Source organism: Nansenia antarctica (assembly GCF_963989245.1).
Source record: "Nansenia antarctica genome assembly, chromosome: 17".
In the NCBI taxonomy this organism is placed as follows: domain Eukaryota; kingdom Metazoa; phylum Chordata; class Actinopteri; order Argentiniformes; family Microstomatidae; genus Nansenia; species Nansenia antarctica.
In genome coordinates, this window is record NC_137687.1 from 2,785,637 (window position 1) to 2,807,723 (window position 22,087).

At 44.7% G+C, this 22,087-nt stretch overlaps 2 protein-coding genes across 2 annotated transcripts; one reads left to right on the plus strand and one right to left on the minus strand.

The window, feature by feature from the left end:
* Nucleotides 1-5,566: 5,566 nt before the first annotated feature.
* On the plus strand, nt 5,567-13,949 carry slc7a7 (solute carrier family 7 member 7; the record flags this gene model as incomplete). The annotated part of the gene is made up of 9 exons (XM_080547570.1): nt 5,567-6,071; nt 9,467-9,592; nt 10,064-10,208; nt 11,507-11,630; nt 11,999-12,102; nt 12,301-12,397; nt 12,980-13,129; nt 13,299-13,482; nt 13,873-13,949. 9 exons carry the CDS (start codon nt 5,567-5,569, stop codon nt 13,947-13,949), a joined length of 1,512 nt encoding a protein of 503 aa, XP_080403696.1.
* A 1,222-nt stretch (nt 13,950-15,171) lies between these two features.
* oxa1l (OXA1L mitochondrial inner membrane protein) lies at nt 15,172-21,713 on the minus strand (the record flags this gene model as incomplete). The annotated part of the gene is made up of 10 exons (XM_080547569.1): nt 15,172-15,382; nt 15,662-15,742; nt 15,869-16,028; nt 16,673-16,777; nt 17,377-17,541; nt 18,531-18,616; nt 18,747-18,890; nt 20,027-20,318; nt 20,717-20,851; nt 21,603-21,713. 10 exons carry the CDS (start codon nt 21,711-21,713, stop codon nt 15,243-15,245), a joined length of 1,419 nt encoding a protein of 472 aa, XP_080403695.1. The 3' UTR covers nt 15,172-15,242.
* Nucleotides 21,714-22,087: the final 374 nt, after the last annotated feature.

Genomic DNA, 22,087 nt, shown 5'->3' on the forward strand with positions numbered 1-22,087 from the left:
AAACGGTACACACCGCCGCGCCTGGCTGGTGTGTTCACGCATCTTCTCAACCTCTCAACCTCTCCCTCTCCACAGGTATAGTCTGCTCCTGCTTCAAGTCAGCCATCATTGTCCCTGTGCCGAAAAAGAGCAAGGTAACTTAGCCTAAATGACTATCGCCCCCCTGTTGCCCTCACTTCCACAAGTGAGCAAATGCTGTGAGAAGCTGGTCAAAGGGACTGGTCTGTGACACGCTATGATCACCTCATCTGGACCCCCACCGATTTGCACATTTTGCGATCGGCAAAACAGATCCACTGACGACGCCATCGCCACTGCTCTCCACACTGCCCTCACCCACCTGGACAAGAGGAATCCACTCCTATGTGAGGATGCTGTTCGTAGACTGCAGTTCAGCATTCAATTGTCATTGACAATTCAGCATTGTCCCCTCCAGGCCTGACACCAAACTCAGACACCTAGGCCTTAACCTTAACCCCGGCCTAGGCGACTGGACCTTGGACTTCCTGTCGTACCGACGCCAGGTGGTGAGAATAGGCTCTAAGCCCTCCGCCCCCCTCTAACCCTCAACACAGGAGCCCCCCAAGGCTGCGTCTCCAGTCCCCTCCTCTAACTCCCTGTACACCCCCACGACTGCGTAGGCCACACACAGCTCCTTCTCAGTGATTAAATTCGCCAATGACTTAACAGTTCCTTGGCTTCTATATCTCTGATGACCTCACCTGGGTCAACGACGTGCATATCAAACAGGTGGTGAAAAAGGTCACAGCAGCGCCTTTTTCACCTCAGACGGTTAAAGACGTTTGGCGTGGGGGTCGAAGAACCTGCGGGCCCTTCTACAGAGGCACTACCGAGAGTATACTGACTGGGTGCATCACTACCTGGCACGGCGACTGCACTGCCCTCAACAGAAAAGTGCTACAGAGGGTGGAGCGGACAGCCGAGCGCATCACCGGATGTGAGCTTCCCTCCATCCAGGATAGATACGACAAACGGTGTGTCAGCTGAGCCCGGAGGATCATCAAAGACTCCAGCCACCCCAACCACAGCCTGTTTGAAGTACCGATGCCATCCAAAAGACGAGGCCTCTTCCGGAGCCTTTAGGGCCAAGACTCAGAGACTAAACAGCTACTTCCCCCAGGCGATCAGGCTCTTGAACAAGCCCACTGTAGTCAGTTGACTATCTTCCCCTAGCTCACCCCTTGTACACGGACTACAGCAACCCTAAGCTCAAGCCACTTTACTACTGTGAACTCTATTATCACTAGGCATCGCTAGTGAAACCTGTCTTGTCTTACCTGCTATTGCCACCTTATCTTGTACTATGCCTATTGTTTTTGTCACTTATGTCCTGTACTTCTGACACTTTTATCTTGAATTATGCTTGATTTATTATCCCCTATGTCTTGTGTTGCAATGTCAGGATCCGAAGCCTCATTTTACTCTGTTACACTTGTAATGTGACGTAACAAATAAACTTGAAACTTTATTTTTTTAAAATGCTTATACATGCTCACTATCTGAGTCTCAATAGCTTAATGAATAGCTTAATGGAATGGTATGATTGAAAGGATCATATGGTTTTAAAAAATATTATTTGAAATTATGTGTGATTGATTTCAGGAGTAATGAAATTCTAACCTCAAATAAACTCGTCATGTCTCTGCAGTGTGTCATTATGTCCCAATGCTGCTCCCTAGCCCTCCCTATCTGAAACTATGATTATATATTGTGTGTTGGGTGTTGTGCGTGTGTTGTACACACACACACACACACACACACACACACACACACACACACACACACGCACGCACGCACGCACGCACGCACGCACGCACGCACGCACGCACACACACACACACACACACACACACACACACACAGAACATCAGAATGAATGTAAGTATTAATATAATCCTAGACTAGGATTCCCAGTCACAGATAGATCTATGCTCCCGCGCAGAGTTTAATTCTCACATAATGAGCGCAAACTGTACGAATAAAGATCAAAGACCAAGTGAGACTATTAACAGAGTCACCATCAACATCAACAGGTTTACAGGAGATACGATTCACGGTTGACTTCAGCGATCAAAGCAGAAACTAAACAGCGAACTAAACTAAAACAAAGCGTTTAGCCGGAGAGTAACTCTCAGTCGATTACAGCGTAATTAAACGTCGCATACAATCTAAAGGGTAAACCCATTGTCAAAGTACACAGTGTCATTATTACAAAGTAATTCACTTTGCGAGACCAGATCAATCCCACTCCTCCCTCCTTCGGCTTTGATAGTCACCAGTTGTTTTCACAGATTATTTGTTTATTTACATTATCTGTTTTCTATTGTTGGTAAATATGTAAATACGTAAATAAAATTGATTTATTAAAAATATATATATATATATATATTAATATTGAAGTTAACTGCAGATTATTAATTATTAATCTCTGATTATTGGAGAAGGGGTAGGATTAAATAAGCTTCCTACTCCTTTTCGGACATGTTAAGTAAATAGTGTTTTTTGTTTTGTTTAGTTTTTTCTTGTTTTTGTTTTGTTCTTTGTTGTTATAACTATTTCTTTTTTCACATGTTCGAAATAAAGCTTTCATTCATTCACTTTGCGAGACCAGATCAATCCCACTCCTCCCTCTCTCCCTCTCCCTCTCCCTCTCCCTCCCCCTGTCCCTCCCCTCCTTGGTGGCCGGTGTGTCAGAAAGCAGAAGTCCATCAGCTGATCAGATGAGGCGCACCTCCGGTCCGGTCCACAGGGTGAGCCGGTAGAGTCAGGTCGGTAGACGGCGTTATACTGTATACAACCGTTAGTTCCGACCAAGTAATTTGATTAAGAGAGAGAGAAAGAGAGAGAGAGAGAGAGAGAGAGAGAGAGAGAGAGAGAGAGAGAGAGAGAGAGAGAGAGAGAGAGAGAGAGAGAGAGAGAGAGAGAGAGAGAGAGAGGGACAGTGAGAGATAGAGAGAGAGAGAGAGAGAGAGAGAGAGAGAGAGAGGGACAGTGAGAGAGAGAGAAAGAGGGAGAGACAGAGACAGAGAGAGAGAGACAGAGAGAGAGAGAGAGAAAGAGAGAGAGAGAGAGAGAGACAGAGAGGGACAGTGAGAGAGACAGAGAGAGAGAGAGAGGGACAGAGAGAGAGAGAGAGGGACAGTGAGAGAGAGACAGAGAGAGACAGAGAGAGAGAGAGGGACAGTGAGAGAGAGAGAGAGAGAGAGAGAGGGACAGTGAGAGAAAAGGAAAGAACAGAGGGACAGAGAGTGAAGCAGAGAAGCTAGTGACTTCTTCTTCTTCTGGTGTAGTATCTAGGCCTTATGATCATCACTTTAGAAATCATTTAGAGAACAATAGTCATGTTATGAATACTGTGTTTCATGTAACAGTTTCAGTCGAGATGCTGCTCAGTTCAGATGAATGATGATATCAAACGGGGCTCATCATAGTGCAGAATACTACTAGAGCTACAAGACCAAGACCCAAGAAGACCCAAGTTCATCTTTAAGCGCATCTGATCTGCAGAACAAGGTGAGACCACTAACCCTATTGCTTTGCACTGTCTGTCATTAGGCTATACGTGGGATTTTCATTTGTAATATTGGTTAAATAGAGACTGTACGCTTTAGTTATATCAGTTATGCTTCAGTACTTTTTTACTTGCTATTCTACATGTGTTTGTACATTACGATTAGATTATTTATTAACTTGTAATGGCATTCCCGTCTTCTTTAGTAGGGCCTATGTACTGTATGCTCCATCAATACCTGTATTGTCCACACTCCCAACTTCCCTGTTGTGTGCTGTGTTAAGGTGGGATTTGGTCAAATAAAAAAAGCTGCATGCTTCCCAAATGTAGGCTATAGCCTACTCTAGACGAAGGTGAACTGATGGTTTGATACACAGGATATAACTTTGAGTATATTATAGTCTCTTTGAGTAGGCTACTTATCAGTGCCTCTTGGACCTTGTACTCTAGGTTCTAAGAGCCGGGCTCTTAATGTCTTCTACCCTCGTTGTAATCACGTGCATGAACTACCTACTATCCCTTTCACAATCATTCCCTGTTTTTCCTTGTGCCTGATGGGTATCGGAGCAAAGCTCGTGTGCCTGGGTATCACAGCAGCACTCCTCCATCTCTCCCCTTCTCCCCCATGACTCAACCCTTCCAGTCTGTATGTAGCTACTCCTTCTAACGTATTAACTCTCTCTTTCCCCAACTGTCTGTATGTGTATGTTGTTTTACCTGTCTAGACTGTCTAGTTAACTGATTATCTGGTTTAGCCTATTTGTTTTGTGTTGTTTTTCCTGATAGTACCTCAAGTCTGCCGCTCGATAGTATACATAGTATCTCTAATTCAATTTGTGCAGCCTATCTGCTTCATTGTGCTCTCTATCTTTACCCCGTCGACTGCACATTTGCTACAGAGCTCAGTTTTGTTTTCGTCTGATTCACTGTTCTGTGTCGATTCATCAATGTCCCTGTCTTGTTCTATTGGTCAAGCACTGCCTGGTTCACCACAATAGTTTTGTCATTGTCAGCATTATTATAGCTCACTACAGGGCAGCTATAAATGTCTTTTAGACAACCCCTTTTACTATACCCCCATGATCAACTTGTTTAAGCTTGTGTTCAAGGAATGATTGAAGCAGTAGGGACTCACAGAGCAGGGACAGACAGGGGATGTGTGTGTTTGAAGCATGTGTGCTGTGGATATGAGGCAGCAATATGTAGCTATGTGCATAAGCTGCCCAACATGAGTCTTTCTCATCATTAAACTTCATAGATGCTGAGGGTAATGAATGTGTGTGTGTGTGTGTGTGTGTCTGTGTCTGTGACGGTGTCTGTGTGTGTGTGTGTGTGTGTGTGTCTGTGTCTGTGTGTGTCTGTGTGTGGGTGTGTGTGTGTGTGTGGGTGTGTGTGTGTGGGTGTGTGTGTGCGTGCTTGTGTGTGTTCTATTCTATAGAATATGTAAATGCTAAAAACTAAAGATCACATTGGCGGTCACAGCCGGTAACATTAGTTGTAGTTGTGTTTTTAGGCCTGTTTGCCTTTCTCCCTCTCTCTGTCAATACACTCAGCCATTTGCTGAGATCTCTAATGGCTCTCAAATTGCCATCTGTAAAAACCAATAACAAGCAGAGAGTGTGTGTGTGTGTGTGCGTGTGTGTGCGTGTGTGTGTGTCCATATTTGTGTTCTTTAATAGCGACGCCGACAACTTATTTAGTCTCACTGGTGTCGGGAACGCAGAAACATTAAATCTTTTACAAATGTATCATTCAGAAAAAAAATACGATTGAAAACACACAACAATTCATGTTCATGTTGCATTTAATTACTGTGCCCATTCGGCAGATCTGTCCCCATGGTGACACCCACGTACTGATCTGATAACACTTTTATGTCTCCCTTCACAGATGTCACCAACAGGACGATAGCTGGGAAATTGATTCAAACTAACTTCAGACAAACTAGAATCCCACTGACTGGAAATCTGATCCGACCGCTGTTCTCTCTTCCCCCACGTCACCTTTCGTTAATCCCCTCTCTCTCTGAACACGATGGCGTCATACGGCCCCGCGCCCACGCAAGAGCCGCCGTGCCCGTCCAACGACGGGTCGTCCTCCCTGAAGTCCGGCGGCGGCTCGGGCAACAGCATGAAGCTCAAGAAAGAGATCTCCCTCCTGAACGGCGTGTGTCTCATCGTGGGCAACATGATCGGCTCGGGCATCTTCGTCTCGCCGAAGGGCGTGCTGATCTACAGCGCCTCCTACGGCCTGTCGCTGGTGGTGTGGACCATCGGCGGGGTCTTCTCCGTGTTCGGGGCGCTGTGCTACGCCGAGCTGGGCACCACCATCACCAAGTCCGGCGCCAGCTACGCCTACATCCTGGAGGCCTTCGGGGGGTTCCTGGCCTTCATCCGCCTGTGGACGTCACTGCTCATCATCGAGCCCACCAGTCAGGCGGTCATCGCCATCACCTTCTCCAACTACATGGTGCAGCCCATCTTCCCCACTTGTATAGCGCCCTACGTGGCCAATCGGCTGCTCGCCGCGGCCTGCATATGTAAGCAACGTTTGACATTTTCAAGTTTTATTTTTACTGTGTGGTGTGTGACTGTGTGAGTGCTGCTTTGCTGTGGTATCGTAAAGTAGGTATCTACCAAGATGTGTGCGAGACGAGGACTTTGGTGGTGGTGGTGGTGTGTTGCGTGAGTTTGAGTTTTCAAGGGTGGTGTTATGGGTGTACGACGTGTCTGTGTGGGTGGAAAGGGAGAACAGAAATTAAATGACTCCCTATACTAGGTCAGCACTTGAGTGTTGTAAAAAGTGTGAAAGAGGAACAAGACTACAGACATCATCAGCACATGTTTCCTGTCTAAAGGGGGGTAGAGAATGTGAGAAAGGAGAATTTAAACTACAACTTCAGAAAACTAATTTAGGTCTGTGTGTCACGTCTCGTGCCAGGTATCATGCCAAAAGAGCGTTCCGAATTGCGAAAGTATGACAGAGAGAGGGAGATAAGGGGGGAACACGTTGAGTAATGACATAGATTACAGTACATAGACAGAGAGGAGTAGAATGTGTTGATTCATGGCTTTTATTCTTACAGGCTAGCGGATAACTGGAGCCCTCAGCACAACCACTCATTCTGTGGGTCTGAACGATCTCAGTTAGTTTAACTGTCATACGTAGGAGTCGAAAAAGCTAGGGTATTGCATGTTGGAACACTGGAACAAATGGATAGAACATAGAACACAGGGACAGACAGATCAGAACTCTGAGGGCAGATAAACAGAATACAGAGACATATAAACAACAGACAACACTGCGAGAAGGTCAATCGCATGGCAACACTGTGGCATCCTGACAGAACACTGAGTCGTGAGAGAGTACTTGAAAAGGACAGGCCAGCAAATATCTTAGATAGACCTTAACCGTTAAGTAAAAGCTCTGTGCCAATAAATACTAATAACTCATTCATCCACCCGCCCACCGCCCACCTATCCACTGACTATCCATGCGTGCACCCACAAACAAGCAGATAAGCAGTGCTTTTAAGGTAGATGAAAAACGCTGATAGTTGTAAGTTAAAGTCCTCGTCTCGATGAGACTCTGACCTCTCGCTCTCGGCTTAGTGGCAACTTTAAGTGACAGCTCAGCATGGCGCTGCCCTGGGCAAGGCCCTGGAGAAACCCAGACAGGGCAGTCCCGCCAGTCCCACCTGACATCTGGTCCACATCTAAAGCGACTCGACTGCCAACCTGATCTCAACCCTCTCCCACCCTCCTTCTCTTACACTGTCAACACAACCGCACCTTTTCCATCTGTGTGGCGGGGCTCTTTCGCTCCCGTCCTCCTCACTGGTCTCTCTGTCTGGACGTTGTGATATGTTATGCTTGAGGAGCCCACCTGTAGACAAGAGACTGTTATGATCCTCGCTTCTAATGTAAGGGGGAAGAGGGGGGGTGATGGTGTTATGATGATCTGGTCTGTTTGAGGGGGGAGGGAGGGGGTTGATGTGTGTCAACTAACTGTCAGGTCCTTTTTTTTTAAGCCAGAACATGGACTTGAGGTATAGATTTGAGAAACTTGAGTTTCCTTGATCTGAGGAAGATTGTACTACCATTGTAGACCAAATGTAGCTGCTTGGATTTGTTCTAAGTAAAATGTCATTGCTGGACAAAATATCAGCATTTTTTCCAACGTGACAAAAAGATCACGAGATAATATTTTGTGAATGACCTTAGTAGGGGGTATGTGTTTTTATGAGAGTCCGAAGACTTTGAAGATTAAACACATTTAACAGTCATCATTTGGGAGGCTATCTCCAGGTTATGAACTTGTGCGAGTACCCTGATTATCAACCCTGATTACCGCCCAGAGAGATAAGACCTATAGATTCTAGTAGAAGGACTCTGGTAAACATGTTTTCTCAAGACCGTGGGAGTCGCTCCAGAAGGACACAGGGAACGTTGAAGAGCTGAACCTTAACGTATCAGTCAGTCAGTCAGTCTGTCAGTCAGTCAGTCTGTCAGTGTATCAGTTGGTTAGCAAACTCTTACTGCTGGTCTGTCATAGAAGCCATATAATCACCCGAGTTAGCCTTGTCACATTAGATCAATCCGAACAAATGTACAGGGAAATGGTATTTGTATTGGAATGGTCTTTTCCAGTGTCGTGACCTTAGAATGATAAGGTTCTATCTCCGTTTAGAATGATAAGGTTCTATCTCCGTTTAGAATGATAAGGTTCTATCTCCGTTTAGAATTATAAGGTTCTATCTCCGTTTAGGGCAGTTCAGAGATATTGAGCGTCAACGTTTTTACATTCCATTATGTTTTGTGAGATGGAACCTTTGTATTTTATGAATTACTAACTCAAAAATGTCCACATTTTAAAAATAACACCACACAGGCATTAATAAACACCTAATGGCTCAGATTATGTAAAAAACTCATTTTTTTGACAAAAATTGAGATAGAACCTTATAATTCTAACGTCACGCGGTGTGTCTGAATCTTGTCTCTGTCTGCCACCCTCTCTCTACCCATGTCCCTGTATGTGCTGCTCACTCAGCTCTTTCCCTCTTTGAAAAACAACTACGGTAACTCGCTGACTGCTGGAGTCAGCAGACCCGTTTCCTCAAGACACGCAGACTATGAACCAGAACACCACCCCCCCCCCCCTTCCTTATTGCTAGTGAGGGTGGCCTTCAGGGTATCTTTATACCTTTTCCTCTTACCTTCACGGAAGAACAAGCCCTGGCGGAAGAGCTGGCGGTGTTTGACACACAGAGTGGTCAAACTACCGATGAGTGTATTGTGTATGAGAGTATTGTGTATTGAGAGTATTGAGTAGTATGTCCAGCTGGGTTTGGAGTCCAGAGTAGCCGTGTTACTGGTCTGAATGATCAAAGTTCCACACGGTCATTGGGATTCAGAGGTCAGTGGCATACGTAGACCTTGGATGTCAACGCAGCAGGAAAACATGTTCACTAGTGTTATATAGTATGTCATGTATATGTTACGGTACATGTGGGAATACGGTACATGTGGGAAAACTAGGGTTATGGTTAGGTGCTACGTCGACTTGGTACATGCTGGCATGTCTAACCCTAACCCTAATCCTAACCCTAAACCTACCCCTACCCCTACCCCTAACCCTAACCCTAACCGTAGCACCCTAGCACCTAACCCTAGTTTTCCCACATGTACCGTATTCCCACATGTACCGTAACATATAGATTGATAGAATAATACTGTAGTAATTAAAGCAGCTTAGCGCTCTGCCACTTAAGCCAGTGTGAGTGTGTGAATATTAATTGATAATGTATTTGTGAGGACTGATATCATCTCTGATTGGGTCTGTCTGTAGTAGGAACATGTGGATCTAGGTTAACCCTAACCCTAAGTAGGAACATGTGGATCTGAACCTCTCTGTCTGCCTCCCCTCCTGCAGGCTTGCTGACCTTTGTGAACTGTGCCTATGTGAAGTGGGGGACTCGTGTCCAGGACTTCTTCACCTACGCCAAAGTCATCGCCCTCATCGCTGTCATCATCACCGGCCTGACCAAGATAGCTCAGGGTAACTCACTCAGAATATCTTTCATATTTTACATGACATTTTAAATTTTTGCGCATTTAGCAGACGCCTTTACTCACAACAAATACATTTGTCTAAGTAAGTGAATCCCTCAGTCATAGCAAGACAAAGTTATCTATGCTAGGTGCCAGGGGCCATTGGCAGTCATAATGCTAGAAGAAGGAAGAATGATGTTTTTTCTTTCTTTCTTTAAAAAAATATATTATTTACAGTAGATAAACTGCACAGGGGAGGTAGAGGGGATAAAGAAGTCTTAAGAGGGACAGTTACGGTGTAGCCTGTCCTCTCAGACACACAATACAAATGGCATTAAAATGTACTCACAATGATCAACTGCACATACATACACACAAACACATTGTCATCACTCACACAAAGATACTGCATATCATCTACACACATCCTCGCTCGTTTCAGGAATTTCTTTGAACGAATTTGTGTTGTGTTTCTCAGGTCACACCCACAACTTTGAGGGTCTGTTTGACGGTTCGACCAGAGATCCCGGGGACATCGCCTTGGCCCTGTACTCAGCCCTGTTCTCCTACTCTGGCTGGGACACCCTCAACTTTGTCACCGAGGAAATCAAGAACCCTGAAAGGTGAGGTGGGCAGGGAGGGAGGGAAGGGAAGGAAGGAAAGTGGGAAGGGAAGACATGAGAGGAGAGTACTAGCTAGTGGGCAAGGCATGGTGTAGGACCCAGACACAGAGAGGAGACCAGTCGAGCGAATGCACTTCAAAGGCAAAAGACACTTTAATGAGGTAATCCACAGGGATACAAAGGAAACACTAGACTAGAGAAATAACAAAATGCAGGGATACCAAAAGAAACAACCTTGAGGATTCCCGAGCAAAGACAAAGGAAACGACAGAAGACTCTTCTTACGGGAAGGGTCCTAATTAGCAGTAGGTGACACCTGTGAGCCAATAGTCTCTGAAGTGATCTCTGGCGCCCTCTGGCAGCCAGGGAGAGCCATGACATGTACTCCTTGTAATGTACATGCCAATGAACAGTGAAGAAATAAAGGAGGAATGAAGGTATAGTAAAAGAGATACAGAGGTAAGGAAGGTAGGAAGGAAGGAATAGCAATAGCATATGTAAGATGAGAGGATTAACTTAACCCCTTTCGTAACACATTCACTCTCTCATCCTCTCAATTCTCAAGTCGTGACGTTAGAATTATAAGGTTCTATCTCCATTCAAAATTGAGTTATTTACATAATCTGATCCATTGGGTGTTTATTAATGCCTGTGTGGTGTTATTTTGTAAAATGTTGAAATGTTTTAGTTAGTAATTAATAAAATACAAAGGTTCCATCTCACAAAACATAATGGAATGTAAAAACGTTGACGCTCAATATCTCTGAACTGCCCTAAACGGAGATAGAACCTTATCATTCTAAGCTCACGAAGTGTATGGATTGGTTCTGTATATGCATGGAAAAGTGAGTGATAGTGAATGGGACAGAGATAGCAGACAGTATAGAATAGGTAGATCTGAGTGTTTTGGGCAGGGCGGGGGAGGGGGAGGGGGAGGGGGAGGGGGAGGGGGAGGGGGAGGGGGAGGGGGAGGGGGAGGGTGGAGCTCCTCTTGGGGAATGATGGGAGCTTTCGCTATGATTCACCCAGCCAGACGCTGATCAAATGAAGCAAGACAGACATGTGATTAGATCACAAGCTACTCCCGGAGTTCTCAGGCAGATTATGTGACAAACACCCTCCCCACCCTCCCCACCTCCACCCCACCCTTCGCCCACGGGGTCAACTCTTGACCCCATAGTCATGAAGAACCCTGAACCTGAACCACTTCATAATTGCTTTCTTGGCTGATTTATTTATTTTCTCCTAAATTGAACTGTGTTCTGTCTCCCCCTGGTGTGTGTTTGTGTGAACTGCAGGAACCTGCCCTTGGCCATTGCGATCTCCATGCCCATCGTGACAGTGATCTACATCCTGACCAACGTGGCGTACTACACTGTTCTGCCGATCCCTGCCATTCTGGACAGTGACGCGGTGGCTGTGGTGAGAATTCTATACTAGTCATAGTAGCTCTGTAACTGTGTGCAGGTCACATGGTGAAATTTGAATGATGGAAGTGTTTGGATTGGTTACATATAGGGGAGGCTGTGGTAGAGTCGTCGTCTAATGATCACAAGGTTGGCAGATCAGCGGTTCGAGCCCCGGCTGGCCACATGTCGAAGTGTCCTTGGGCAAGACACTGAACCCCAAAATTGCTCCTAGTGAGCGGGCCGGCGCCTTGCATGGTAGCTTGCCGCCATTGGTGTGTGAATGTGTGGGTGAATGAGAGGCCGTTGTAAAGCGCTTTGGAGCAGCAAAAAAGGTGCTATATAAGTGCAGTCCATTTACCATATAACTGATTTATCCCGCAGACGTTCGCAGACCAGGTGTTTGGTGTGATGAACTGGACTATCCCAGTAGCAGTGGCGCTCTCCTGCTTTGGTGGACTCAACGCATCCATCCTTGCTGCCTCAAGGTGAGTGAGAGTGACAACTGTTCAATCCCCCATCTTTAACTATCATCATTATCATTTCCATTATCATCATCATCATCATCATCATTACAGATAGCCCTGTGCATGCGTGTTTGTGTGTAACTAGTCCAGTGTGTGTGTGACATGCGTGTTTGTGTGTGACTAGTCCAGTGTGTGTGTGACATGTGTGTGTCTCTGCAGGCTGTTCTTCGTGGGCTCCAGAGAGGGTCATCTCCCAGACTACCTGTGCATGATCCACGTGGAACGCTACACACCCATCCCTGCACTGCTCTTCAACGTCAGTCCATTGCTTAACACCACTGTCTCTGTGTGTGTGTGTGTGTGTGTGTGCGTGTGTGTGCGTGTGTCAATGCATTAACATTAACATTTTCTCTGTGTATTCTATTGATCATTTGTCCATCTTACTGTGATCATTTGTCCATCTTACTGTGTTTTACGCATGTTTTGTTGACGTTTTGTCCGTCTGCCTGAGTGTTCCATTCAAACCATTGTTTTGTCAACCTTGAAGTTCTGTCTGCCACAGAGTTCTGTCTGGCCCAGAGTTCTGTCTGCCCCAGAGTTCTGTCTGTCTGTTGGAGTGTTCCATTCTTCTCACTACCTGGGTATTCTGTCTGCCTCAGGGTTCTGTCTGTCTGTCTGAGTATTCTGTTCACTCCAGGGCTCTGTCTGTCTGAGTGTTCCATGCTTCTAACCCATTGTTCTATCCATAAAGCTTCTAACCCATTGTTCTATCCATAAAGCTTCTAACCCATTGTTCTATCCATAAAGCTTCTAATCCATTGTTCTATCCATAAAGCTGTGTAGTGGTTCTGTCTTCCTCAGAGTTCTAAGTCTGTATATATGTTGTGTTACTCTGCAGGGCGCCATGGCGCTGGTCTACCTGTGTGTTGAGGACATCTTTCGACTGATCAACTATTACAGCTTTAGCTACTGGTTCTTTGTGGGCCTGTCCATCTTAGGCCAGCTCTACCTGCGCTGGAAACAGCCTGACAGACACAGACCTCTTAAGGTAACAACACCATCCACAACACCGCCATAACACACAAACCTCAACACGTCCAAGTGGAAACCTCCATTTGGTGTTTGGTGATTTATTAGTGAAATTGAATAACTGATCTCATTCATTCATTGCTTGAGATAGCAGTGATGATTATCTTTCCTCTCTGTCTCTCTCTCAGCTCAGTCTGTTCTTCCCCGTGGTCTTCTGTATCTGCACCGTGTTCCTGGTGGTGGTGCCCCTCTACAGTGACACCATCAACTCCCTGATTGGCATCGGCATCGCCCTATCAGGAGTGCCCGTGTACTTCCTGTGTGTCTACACTCCCTCCAGCAAAAGACCCTTGTGGATTCGCAAGTTCATTGGTGAGAGTCCCATTCAATCAGAGCGTCAGCAAACATAAACTGCGAGCATGCCACTGTCCTGTACGGTCGTACGCCAGCTATTAAATCCAGTAGGTCTAGAAGACAGTGTGAACATCCCAACAAAATGTATGTATTTACATTGTCTTGAAGAACTCACTCAGAGACATTTCACAATGAGGCAAGATGTCTACAAATAGACACAAATAAATGTAACGGGATACAGAATACAGAAGTATATACTTACAAAACAAGCAAAGTAAAATACAAACAGCGTAAGATGTAAGATCTTGCTTGCAGATATTTATCTTTGAAATACACTTTGGTCACCTCCACACTCGGTTCTGATAATAATAATCACATGGGTTAACTTTCTCATCCTCTCTTCCGTAGCCGACTTTGGCCTGGTCATTCAGAAAGTGTGCTACTCAGTCCTGACAGAGATGGACACAGATGACAAGGCAGAGTAGGAGTCTTAACACCACCAACACACGAACGCCGAAGACTGAGAACACCACCAGCAAGAGGCTCAACCACACCACCTCCTGGTCACATGACCTCCCACTGGGCTGCTAACAGCAGGGTGTGTTCACCACTGCTGAATCTCTGGAACCTCCAGACATCGCCATGACACTGTATGTTAAATGGACGATGGGGTCATTCTATGGCCAGGATGACACTCCAGTTGAACTATGACACCACAGAGGACATTCCAAACTCCAACACTCCAAAAATACGAAACCATTCCTTGGCTCGAAGGTTCTATGAGTCACAACTCACAACTGAAATCTGTGAAGTGGCATTAGAATATAATGACTTTCAATGAGGAAAACCAATGGTGGAGATAAAAACTGAAGTATCGAGAAGGGCCATTTAATTGTCTATGGTTAATTAATTGTAAGGGAATAGATCCAGATCATCATTGAATCTGAAAAGCACTGATGACAATAAAAAAAAACATGCTTTATAATACCTGTAATAAAACACTAGTATAATAGAATGTAGGTAACTCTGGCCACACTTTTTTTGTGGTAAGTGTTCATTTATATTTATTCTATGTAAATGTGTATTCTACCTACAGCGTTAAGATCTTAGTCAGGAAAAGGGCTATTTTTTGAATTTTGTCAAGCAAATTCTATAGAAATATTTTTTACACATTCTCAAACGTTTGGGTTTATCTAAATGTAGGGCAGGGAGGGGGAGTGTGTTGATTGAGTTCAGGGATGGTAAATAGTTGACTGTATTTATAATAAATTACACATGGACCGTTAAAACACGTTTTTTTTCTCATCAATTCCCAGTAAGTAAGTAGCATTACACAAACGTTGTTGTGAGCTCCATTGCAATATGTTTGGGTGACACATTCCCAGCACACCTGATATCAGAAGGCACACATCAAGGGGCACTTAGGTGGCGTAGCGGGTTAAGCGTTGACCATGTAACCGCAATGGTTCCCGGTTCGATTCCGGCCGCGGACATATCCTGCATGTCATCCCTTCTCTCTCTCACCCATCCTTCCTGTCATATCTCTACTATCTCTATCACAATAAAAATGAAAAAATGAGTGAAATGAATGAAAAAAAGGCACATCACGATGGACATAAACAAGGCAACCGACGTTTGCTCTTTAATTGGTATAACACATACATAATGACAACCCTCCCCTTACCCATCATTTCTACCAATCCCTTCACACATTTCTCTCTCCATAAATATGTACACATAATTCATTGGGCCTTCAGATTGTCAATCATCCTCTTTTTCTATCCAATCGTGTCTTCCCATGGCCTCTTCTTGCCACTGGTTGCCTGGGACGCTTGCTTGGCTTTAGCGGACACTGCTGCTGCGATGGGCGGTGCGATCTGCTGCAGGGGGTTGTGAGTGAAGGTCTGCCTCAACGGACCTGGTTGGAGAGGAGAGAAGGACAGACATGACGGAAATCCTCTACTACAGTCAGCTGAATACAGAGATGGTGTTTTATTGTTTTATTGATTTAACCAGGTTAGTCTCGTTGAGATTTTCCAAGAAACACCTGGAATTTGATGTAGAACAGACTGTGTCTGCGTGTCTCACCTTTAGCAGCAATGTCAATGTCAGTTAGCTAACACTAGTAAGCGCTAGTTAGCTAGTGCTAGTTAGCTAGTGCTAGCTAACTAGCGCTCGGCCGGAGCGTGTGTCTCACCTTTAGCAGCGATGTCCAGGTGGTTCTTGATCCTCCTTTCCCTCTCTTCTAGCTGCTGGGCCACCTGAGCGTTCTTCCAGCCTAGGAGAGACACCGATCAAAACAGTTAAACAGGGTGAAAGACGATAACGTGGCGTGTGCGTGTGTGTGTGTGTGTGTGTTAAACCCAGCATCCCACCCCTTCTTCCCCCCCACACAAACACAAACCTTTCTTCATAGTCTCAAAGAAGCCCTCGTCTGGCCCGGCCGCGGTAGGATGGATGATCCGCTCTGGGATCCGCAGCTTCTGCCTGATCAGCGGGTGTCTGAGCAGGGCCACCTGGCACAGCGAGAAGGTGTTGGACGTCATCCAGTACGTGAACACCGCCTGAGGAGGAGGACCAGAGAGAAGGACACAGAGAGAGAGTCACATTTCCAGACTATCTGACTGAGAAGCGTGGAGTCAGACACACTCGTCTCAACACTATGACCCTGCTGCTTTCTATCTCAATAAAGTATCGGATTTTAAATCAAACAATTACTACAAGGTTAAAGCGGAGATTCTCAGCTTGTGTTTGATGGTTTTGGGGACATTTGTGTACGTAAGTAAGTGTGCTCCTGAGTAAGGCACTTGGCCCTAAGTTACTCCAAGAAGACTGTCCCTGTAATCTGTCATTGTAAGTCGCTTTGGATAAAAGCGTCTGTTAAATGGAGGAGTACCCTGAAATGGGTACCTTGTGTACCCTGAAATTTATAAAACCTGGTACTTTTGGGGACTACGCATAAAACCTTGTGTCATTTCTGAATGGTGAAACCAATATGTACACAATACCATAAAATAAAAGAGAATCTCTACTTTAACATCATAGTAATTGTTTCATTTAAAATCCAACATCCAACAGAGAGAGAGAGAGAGAGAGAGAGAGAGAGAGAGAGAGAGAGAGAGAGAGGGAGAGAGAGAGAGAGACAGAGAGAGAGGGGGAGAGAGAGAGAGAGAGAGAGAGAGAGAGAGAGAGAGAGAGAGAGACTTACCGTGGGGAAGTTGATGGTGAGGGGGAGGATGACGAAGGGCATGATCCTGAACACAGTCTTCATGGCCCGCATGTTGGGGTTGTCCACTCCAGACTCCGCCCCCAACTGAGAGGCGGAGAAGAAGAAGACAGCAGGTTAGGCTATTATTATTATTATTATTATTATTATTATTATTATTATTATTATTAATTATTTACATGTTAATAATAGTAGTCATCATTTGGTCATTTCACTGAATACTTCATAAATCATAAAAGGTAATTTTTTCAGGGAAAATATGCTTAGCCTGTAAAATAGATAACCTGCCAAGTTGAGTCTTTCTTCTAGACTTAAGGCCAATGCACACAGCGTGTGATTTTGTCGCACCGGGAATTCGATTCCATTGTTTTGAATGAGACAATGCACACGGCGTGCGATGCGATATTTTGGCACAATTCACCCCACCGAAGTCAACAACACGGCCCATCTCATATGGGATTACAAGACACCTATATTACATAATAATAACAATCGAGCATGTAGGCACAATATGCCCAGTTGTATCTTGTAGAAATTGTGGAAGCAAGGCAAGCAACATTGGTAGAGCCTATAGTAATCAGCCTGCCTGGTCCAACTTCGGTGGTGTGAATTGAGAATCGAATGTTGTCGTGCGACAAAATCACACACCGTGTGCATTGGCCTTTAGCTTCACAATGGCTTCTTACCTCCAGGATGGCAAACATAGTCCCGGTCACTAACACTGGGAGGATGTAGAAGGGGTCGGCTGCTGTGAGGTCTGAGAACCACAACATGCCGCCCGTCTGCATACTGGGAACCGGGAGGTAGGACATCTTTCTGAGGGCGATGAAGAACGAGATGAAGACTGGAGTCTGGAGGGAGAGAGGCGGGCGATTACTCTTCAGGGTATATACAGGAATCTTGAGGTTAATTTCAACACCTTTCTAAGACTTTTTAAAGACCTTGTCAATATTTTTCCAGACCTGACCGCCACTTCGAGCTGTAACCGTTTACATCAGTGACACCTTTAACTTAACAGTTTTAGTTTGCATAATAGACTAGACCACTATCATACAACAAAATGTCCGGTTCATCTTTGATTTTTAATAAAACGAATAAATTCATGAACTTTTGAAGAAGAAAAAATGTTGGACTCAAACTCTTTGGACAGAGTATAATTCAGAAAGATACCTACAAAATTCAAGACCTCATAAAATCGTGATAAGACTTTCTAATACTTATTAAGGGTCTTGATTTCCCCAAAATGTATTTATCAACTTTTAATACTTTTCAAGACACCGCGGATACCCTGCATGAAAACCACCAGAGGGAGACACACTGAAAAACATCCACATTGGGAGACTATCTATCCAGTAAACGTTTGTTTGTTTTCTACTGTAGCTAGTAGTGAGAGAATACACAGGACTAGACAGAATACGCAGGCATTGGCTAGTCTGTCGGAAAGAAGAAGGAGAAAGAATCTGACCACGAGAGTGGGGGGTTACATAGAAATATATGATATATTTTAATGTTTGATATTTGTAATTTAAAGTATGCTTTATATGTAAAATGTTACTTGTAATGTATGTTTTAAATGTGGACTCCAACTAGATATATAAGTGTTTTATATTATGCCAAATGTAAAATTGTATGATATATTTTAATGTTTGATATTTGTAATTTAAGTATGTTTTATATGTTAAATGTTATTTGTAATGTATGTTTTAAATGTGGACCCCACTAAAAGTAGCTCATGCCTATGGGTATAGCTAATGGGGATCCTTCCAATAAATAAACAAATAAATAAATAAACATAGAAATATAGTTGAGATATATTTCTGTAGATGGCTGCTGTACTGACCTGCACCAGAGGGACCAGGAACCCACGCAGGGGATTCACGTCGTGCTTCTTCTGGAACAGCGTCAGGTCTGAGTACGCCTTGGCAACTACGAGAGAGAGAAGAGAGAACCTACGATGAGAAACACTGAGACTGATACACACACACACACTCTGATAAAGACTAATAAAGATCAGAGCACATAGAGGGAATAGTTCGATAGTTAGAAGAACACTCACAGTCAAACTTGTTTCCGCTCTGTTTGGCCTCGTTCATTTTGTTGGTGAGTTTGGTGATCTGTGGCATGACGTTGTTCAGCTTGGCCGCCTCCCTCTGGCCTTTCACGATGACGGGGAACACCATCAGACGAGCGATGACCGTGCCTGTGTGAAGAGAGGGAGGAGGAAGAAGATGGGAAAAAACGAAGAAAGTCAGCACGGCATTATAATGACGCATCTCTTTTAATTTATTTTTTTAAAGTTTAAAGTTTAAAGCTTTTTTCTGAGTGCAGTCCCATTTTATTGACAGATACAGTAGAGGTTTAGACAGGAAGGATGGGTGAGAGAGAGAGGAGGGATGACATGCAGGATATGTCCCCGGCCGGATTCGAACCAGGGACCCTGCGGTTACATGGTCAGCGTTTAACCCGCTACGCCACCTAAGCGCCCCATAATGACTCTAAAAGCCTCTTACAACCATCTGAAAGTCACTGTGATGCCAGCTATGTTTTGGTAAATGGCCTAAATGGACACAGTGATATCGTGAGCTTAGAATTATAAGGTTCTATCTCCGTTTAGAATTATAAGGTTCTATCTCCGTTTAGAATTATAAGGTTCTATCTCCGTTTAGAATTATTATTTTTTAAATTTGTTTTTCTGATTTTATCCCTTTTTCACCCAATTTGGTATCCAATTGAACCCAACCTATTATCCAATTATCCCCTGCCTATTGCGTAGGATCCGCCGCACGACCCCGTGGCCGGCAGCCCCAGAGGAGATAGCCAGGCAGACTAGATTCGATCCCAGTCCCCGGTGGGCAGCTTGCACTAGAGGCTAATGCTTAGACCGCTGCGCCACCGCGGGGCTCCTCCGTTTAGAATGATAAGGTTCTATCTCCGTTTAGAATGATAAGGTTCTATCTCCGTTTAGGGCAGTTCAGAGATATTGAGCGTCAAAGTTTTTACATTCCATTATGTTTTGTGAGATGGAAGCTTTGTATTTTATGAATTACTAACTCAAAAATGTCAACATTTCAAAAAATAACACCACACAGGCATTAATAAACACCTAATGGATCAGATTATGTAAAAAACTCAATTTTGGACAAAAATTGAGATAGAACCTTATAATTCTAATGTCACGATATGTCTGATAAAAGCAGGATCATCATCATCCCAGTGGTAGGATGACATGACCCTGAAACATTGACACATCTATGGTCAGTTTTGCGATTTTTCCCACTGATGCTTAAGGTTAGGTCAGGTGAAGATGAAGAGGAAGCTGATTCTAGACCTGCTTACCTACGACGATGGCTCCCCACCAAGGCAGTCCCATGTCCACATGCATGAACTCCAGCATGTTCTGGACCAGGCCGACAGGAGTGGCGCAACCCAGACCCAACTCCGCCAGGGTGACCTCTGCCCCCGCCCCCTGCAGGACGTCTAACGCTGTGGGCGCTGCCTCTGCAAACTCAGCGATTGGCTGTAAGTTTATGGGGGTGAGGTCAGGGGTGAGGTCAGTGACGACTGGACTGGGGATGGACCCCAGGTCCAGGACTGGAGATGCAATGGGTGCAACAGGTTCAACTGGAATCTGGGGAAAATGTATGTGACATAGAGATCATCAGTTAAGGATGGTTAACTTAACACACAATTCCATCCTAACATTATGGGTGGAGGGTTTTTTCCAAAGGGATAAGAACAACTGGTATGTCATGTGACATGTGACAGTATTTATTGAAGGATCATTTGCAATCCTCTAAATGGTAAATGGACTGCACTTGTATAGCGCCTTTTTATTGCTGCTCCAAAGCGCTTGACAAACGGCCTCTCATTCACCCATTCACACACACATTCACACACCAATAGCTAATCCTCTAGTACTGGTCAACTGAATATTACGCCATTGGCTTTGACACATCATCAGGTCACTCAGGCAGGTTAACAGTTTATCACACAACAACGGTCCTTCCTGCACACTGACGAACTCACCTGTGAGCTGTTGTGCCTGACGGCCACCGCGCTGACCAATAGGAACCTCCCATGGTGACGTCGTCCGAGGGCAGCCCTAGTCGCCGGACTCCTGCATTCTATTACTGTGTGAATATGGGACCTCTGCAGAAACCTCTGTTTAGAGAACACAGACACAGTATATATGTTACGGTACATGTGGGAATACGGTACATGTGGGAAAACTAGGGTTAGGGTTAGGTGCTAGGGTGACTTGGTACATGCTGGCATGTCTAACCCTAACCCTACCCCTAACCTTAACCCTAGCAGATGTACCGTAACATATATATAAGCACAACAAACATGGCAATTCTGTTACGTCTTAAAGTTTACTTCCAATGTGTTGTCATACTCATAAGGATCAACTGTGAGGGTTGAGGAACCAGCATGCTTGTATGATTATGTAGTCAACCAGTATGTGGCTGGGATGAGTTTAAAGAGATTAAAGCCCAGAGCATGATGTTATTATACACGTCCTCAAGACATGTTATGATCACAGCATAGACTGATTGAGAGACATGATGATGTCCATTGTCCACACATGTTTATCCACCTTCTCACTGGTTATTTTCACTGTTATGGTGCCTTTATTGCTATTGTGCAGACAGGTGAGACCCTACAGTCTATCTATATCGACAAACACGATCATGTAAAGCAATATCATGGACATATATCTGTCCATCTAGCCAGCTGGCTGTCTTAAATTGCCTTTAGTTAGCCAGCCTAACATGCTAGCTTCTGATTAGCTAGCTGCAGTGCCATTGGCTGGCAGTGTCAAAGTCACAGGCATGCACAGCTAAAGCTAAAGCATAGCTGAAGGTTTACAACCTGACACACACACACACAGAGAGACATTAGTAAACCCCACCTGGCTCCATGTCTCTGACAGTGAAGGGTTGCCCGGGCTCGGTGTCACAGCCTGTCTGAGGAAACATCTCGTCAGGCACCCTGGAGTCACCCCACTCCTGATCGCAGCCATATTGAAACTACTGGTAAGGTGGCTACGGGAAGCGTCGAGGGACAAACCAAACCAAGCCAAGTGCGTTTAACTCGAATGTCGAATTTAATATCATTAGATTCTGCAGGTCTTTTGAATGAATGAATGAATGAATGGTCTTTATTGTCATTAATACAGTACAGGTACCATACAACGAAATTTGGGAGGGGGGGCTCCCCTGGTGCTTGGAAAAAAGACTAAAAACAAGAAGGGAAAAGAGCTGGTTTACATAAATAAAGGCTATATACACTATCCACTATACTTCTATACAATAAAACACTGTGCTGTACTCTATGCTATGCTATAAATATCCTAACTTTTCCTATATCTGAACCTTATGTACACATGGGTTGTCA